Raw genomic sequence first — 5,144 nt, forward strand, 5'->3', positions numbered from 1 at the left:
CGGGGAGAGGTTGTGTGTTGCTTGCGCGGTGTACTGGTTACTCCCGGTGCCTAATTCAAACACGTGTACTACCTTCCGACTGTCCGTCCATCCCGGTATGGTCAATGAAATCGGCCCGGCCGATTTTACTAACCAGCACGAATAAATGCGCGATGCCGAAGGTGTCTCACTGTCAAAACAATACTTAAGAAACAGTCTTCGTGCAAATCTAAGTAAAACCGATAGCCCTACAATTCTCGTAAGGTACTTATATGTTTTTCACCATAGAGACCTCGGCCCAAAGAGTTTCAAGTATGGGATGGAAATTGTAGACGTGACTTGGGTTTCGAGAATTAGTATTTGAAACACTAGTTTCTATACTTCATCTGTCCCTCCCGCACCGTTTGTATTGCTCTGTTAAGACGGGACAAACGAGTCTCTGTAAAACTAATGTTATTTTTACGGAAAGATGGTGATTGTTATTACGTACAACAAGTCAAACACTTTACATATGAAAAAAGAAAGAAAATTAATTTGTGTTTTGATGAATAATGTTTACTATTTTTGGGAAGTGGCAGATTTTCTCCGGTTGTGTATTTTCAAATTATAGCGATCTCGAGCCGGTTTCTCAAACTTACATACCCTACCTTTAACAGCTGCCAGAAAATACCTATTGTCAAAATCTATTCCTAATTGGGAGTTATTTAAGTTTTTGAACACATTTTAAGTAGGTTATGTTAATGTTTAGGTCTTGCTTTTGTTCTTTTTCAACATTGCATTTAAGTTGCACTTTACCAGGCTATTTAAATAGTTTTTTTAAAGCAGTTCTAATACTGATTAAGGGATATTCTATACCTGAATGCTGTGATATAAATCCACTGATCTTCAACTACATTGCTATGAATGGAGGTGAGAATCAAAACTAATTAATGTTGCAAACCAAGGCAAACCAGCCATGTGCTGTGAGCATTGTGAATATGTTCACCCTGAGTTCTGAATATCAAGCCTGAAGTGTGAAACAAAGTCAAACTCGCCCTTGGCTCTTTCTTGCCTCTAATATGAAGTAAGCATAGCTCACTAGATGTAATCACTTATCTGATGCTTTTAAAGGGTTCACCTTAATTGTTGATATGTTTTCTTTTTCTTTCACATCTTAATTTGCTGCTATACAACTCAACTAATCAAGTAGGAATTCATTTACATAAACTCTGCTTTTGGCTCCAAGGACATAACGGATTACATGTAGTACTTTAAGATGCTTCTCTCTGTGCGCTGGGATCAGGTAAAGTTTGTTTCATGGCACTTAAGTTGCTTGGATAAATAAAAGTTGCACACAAAAGAAAAAAAAAAACTAATTAACTTTTGCTAACTATCAGATTATTACCTCTTTGTCAGAAGAAGAGACTTGATGAGGCGCCGACAGCAGGAGCTAATGCGCTGGCACTTGGCAAACACAGCTCCTGATAAGAAGGCATTCTTGCTCTCAATCTGTTAGCACCTCTCTCCTTCATCTTGTTCTCTCCTCTCTGTTTCCCTCTCTGCAGATGTGACTCAGAAAACCGTTACCTTGGCAATCCACTCAGAGGAACCTGTTACTGTGAGTAATTCTGCACTGTACAGAGACCACACACACACACACACACACACACACACACACACACACACACACACACACACACACACACACACACACACACACACACACACACACACACACACACACGATTATTCTCGGCAATTCTCTCTCTGCTTATCTTTCTCTCCGTCTCTACACTTCCACTTTTGCGTTAAGGGCAGATGGAGCATTTTAGCACTTTGGCACCAGGGGCGCTTGTTCACTGACAGAATGACTTGTCGTGAAAATGTCAAGTGCATCAGAAGGAGTGAGTGATTGAGCTAATCAAGGAGACGGAGGAGTAAAAACTCTCCGCTCAACGACTCACTCCCTCAATCACCCACCTACTCATTCATTAATTTATAAAGTTGACTTAATGTCAGTTTGACTTGAGTGAGAGGAAAAAGGAAAATATATATCAAAGCGAGTGAAAAAAAGAAATTGACATCCAGTGCTGACGAGTAAATCTGTGCCAGTGTTTCTGTGTATTCTGTACATGTTGGGGTTTGTTTACATGATGTGGTGTCCTTCACGGTGCTGTGGTATGCATCTCTTTCAACACTCTGCCACTGACAACAGAGCCTTTGCCAAGTTTTTGTCCCTTTTTTTGAAATGCCATAGCCTGACACCGGGCTCAATGACGGGGGAGGCAGGAACTAAAAAGCCTGGAGCCGGCTTTAACCTCTGCACACCTCTGGGACTTTCTCTTGAGCTCTGTTACTCAGTATTGTAAACATGACACCCCTGACTATCTGAAAGGCCATTGAGCATCGTGGATAAACACGATGATCTCACAGTGACGTAATCCAGCTACTTCACAGTGTGTATCAAATGGGAGGAAATGCCAGGTCAATTCGAATGAACGTTTGATGCTGAAAAATCACATAAACAGACTTGATACATGACAATTGCGTTTGTTGATATAAGAACCACTTACACATTTACTTTTCTTTATTGTTGTTTTTTAAGTTTTTTTTGATCTATAATGAAATTCAGCACATAGGTAAACAATAAAAACAAAATTGCAAATGCAAATTGAATGTCTTTGTTCAATTTACAATTTACACGCGCCGTGATCAAAGAGTCATTACCATGTGACGTAGCGCTGAACAACGATAAAAAAGTCTCACCGGTATAGATGACCAATCACAGAAAATGTGTACCAGCCAATCACATCACATCAGGGCGGGACTTGCATTATTAATATAATCTGAGCTACTTAACCTTTTGCCAAATGTTTGACCTAAAAAAAAAGTCTTCTCAAGAAAAGCTTTTAATGCAGTTAATAGCTATCTTAAGTTGTTCGTACAGGTATGTACATAGAATGCATTTACAAAGGTGGCTTTAATAGACCTCTTTATGGTCTACATCTCAAACACAGCCCATATCAGATAAACGGTTGAGATTTACCCAGTTTGTCTCAGACTGCTGACATCTTTCCAAAGCGGAGGGGGACCAGACACTTCTGCCAGAGCTAATGAATCATGAGTTAGCTGATCATTCTCCCAGGCAAGTTTCAAATGGGAACAACACGTTTACTCCAACCTATTCACTTGAATCCAAATAGTTGTATTTATAAAAACAGTGCTGAAATTATTATTATATTCTTTTATACTGTAAAAAGAAAACATCTACTGCCCTATTAAATCCATTTAAGTGTGATATAATCCAAAATATATTGGTCAATATATCTCATGTGTGTTTACTTATACTTAATACTGACTCAGAATGTAGTCAATTAGTGTGTGACCACTATTAATAAATAATTTGTAACTTCATTAATCGCTGCAGGGGAGTTTTAGAGCCCGCTGTCAGGTTCTCGTTCTCTGCTTGATGAGAAAATTGTGCAACCTGATTGCCGTCATTGGATTTGATTACAGACATTTAGATTTCACTTGTCTCCTTCATGCAGTTTATTATTGGTTTTTCTTTTGATCATATCACATTGCGTACATCTCTATGTATTCATCTTGTCATAGTAGTCTCTAGTAATGTGAGCCAGGTATGAGAACTTTGTTTTTATCATTTCCAAAACAGACAACCTCCTGATAGACTACCAGTTCACCTTCAGTCTCATCCAGGAAGATGATAATCACTACACCGCCATCAACTTCATGGCCTCACCTGAGCAGGTAACTATATCCTGTAGTCACACACTGACACCTTCAGAGTTTTTGATCTTTCTTCATTATAATCAAGATGTCAGAGTTGCACTCAGACTCTGGAACAGCTCATCAATGATTCAAGTCTCAAATAGTGTCATTCCCTGTACCTAGGCTTTTTAGATCTACTTTATATTAAGGCTCTTGTGTTTGTGTGAATGATATTCTCAGTTTTTTTCTATGTTTAATTACATTCATGTTTTGTGTTCTCTGTCTGAAGGCTAACAAGAACTTGGACATGTCCATTAACGCATCCAACAACTTTAACCTGAACATCACCTGGTCGGTGGGATCCACAGGTACCCTTTATTTGCAGTTAATTTATTGTGTAGTAAAAAAACCTTGCTCTCTATATTATCTTCCTATATGACAGAAACTTTGACAATGGCTCAACTGTGTACACATCCCATTAGCTGGTGTTACATCGATTCCAATCTAATCCCCATGGATTGAATAATCAGTCCATTTCTTAGTTTAGTTTTAGATTAAGTAGATGGATTTGGGAAAATGTCAACAGCTCGTTGGTTAATGAGGAAAAAGGCTTCCTTTTCTTTCCTCATTGTATTGTGGATCCAACCATTAGTCTGTGAAAATGCTTATTGCGATCTTCGGCGCAAATTTGCATGAATTATTATGCAGTTGAAACATGTAAAACATTCTAAACCAACAACAACAAAAGGCTTAGGTCATAAATGCTATTAGAGATTGTAGTGAAAAGGCATCAGCATTTTAAAATGTATGTCATATTTTTATGAAATAGATATTTTTTTAAGCATTGGAAGATTATTGCAGCAGACATTTTAAATCTTAGGATACGTCCAAACTGCCCCCTTTCTTTATAATTTGCCACATCCACACAACATAATAAATACACAGTTTGTCCCAAGCATCAATAAGAACATTAAAAAAGGATTTTATATACTCAGTTCCCGGCTTAAAGACACCTTGTCTTTATTTATTGTCAATGAAATACCCAAAAGGTCCTATACAAACATAGTCACCTACTTCCATAGCATTAACACAAATGAGCCATGAATATAGGCTTACATACGATCAAAACCCTTCGTTTTATTATTTCCATTCACTTTTAATTATATTTAATGAAAATTATTTCTAATTTGCTTTCCAACACCAATTACTTAACTGCCCCTCCAGGTGCCTGAGGCATAAACTATAATGTAGATAATTAAGTTTTTCGTTTGATAAAAGAAATGTGCTTATTACAATAATAATTTATTGGGTTGGTATATCAGGAACAATAATGTCCGCTCTGTGGTTAGTGTGTCCTGTGTCACTGTTCAGTGGGTTTTATATGTCCCCTGAGGAGAGACGGCCAAGGACACTGCAGTCGTCCAGGTCCACCCTTTATCCCCCCCCACTCCTCTCAA

General features: G+C 38.1%; 1 protein-coding gene across 1 annotated transcript in view; it reads left to right on the forward strand.

Annotated features, from left to right (window-relative positions):
• The window catches only part of atrnl1b (attractin-like 1b), a 93,339-nt gene that overhangs the window by 35,969 nt on the left and 52,226 nt on the right, over window positions 1-5,144 (forward strand). Inside the window, exons 15-17 of the mRNA XM_010784725.1 lie at window positions 1,524-1,576; window positions 3,632-3,726; window positions 3,977-4,055. Of these exons, the coding sequence (XP_010783027.1) occupies window positions 1,524-1,576; window positions 3,632-3,726; window positions 3,977-4,055 (227 nt within the window). The remainder of the gene's footprint in view (window positions 1-1,523; window positions 1,577-3,631; window positions 3,727-3,976; window positions 4,056-5,144) is intronic.

The sequence above is a fragment of the Notothenia coriiceps genome, unplaced genomic scaffold (assembly GCF_000735185.1).
Source record: "Notothenia coriiceps isolate Sejong01 unplaced genomic scaffold, NC01 NC01_scaffold00026424, whole genome shotgun sequence".
In the NCBI taxonomy this organism is placed as follows: domain Eukaryota; kingdom Metazoa; phylum Chordata; class Actinopteri; order Perciformes; family Nototheniidae; genus Notothenia; species Notothenia coriiceps.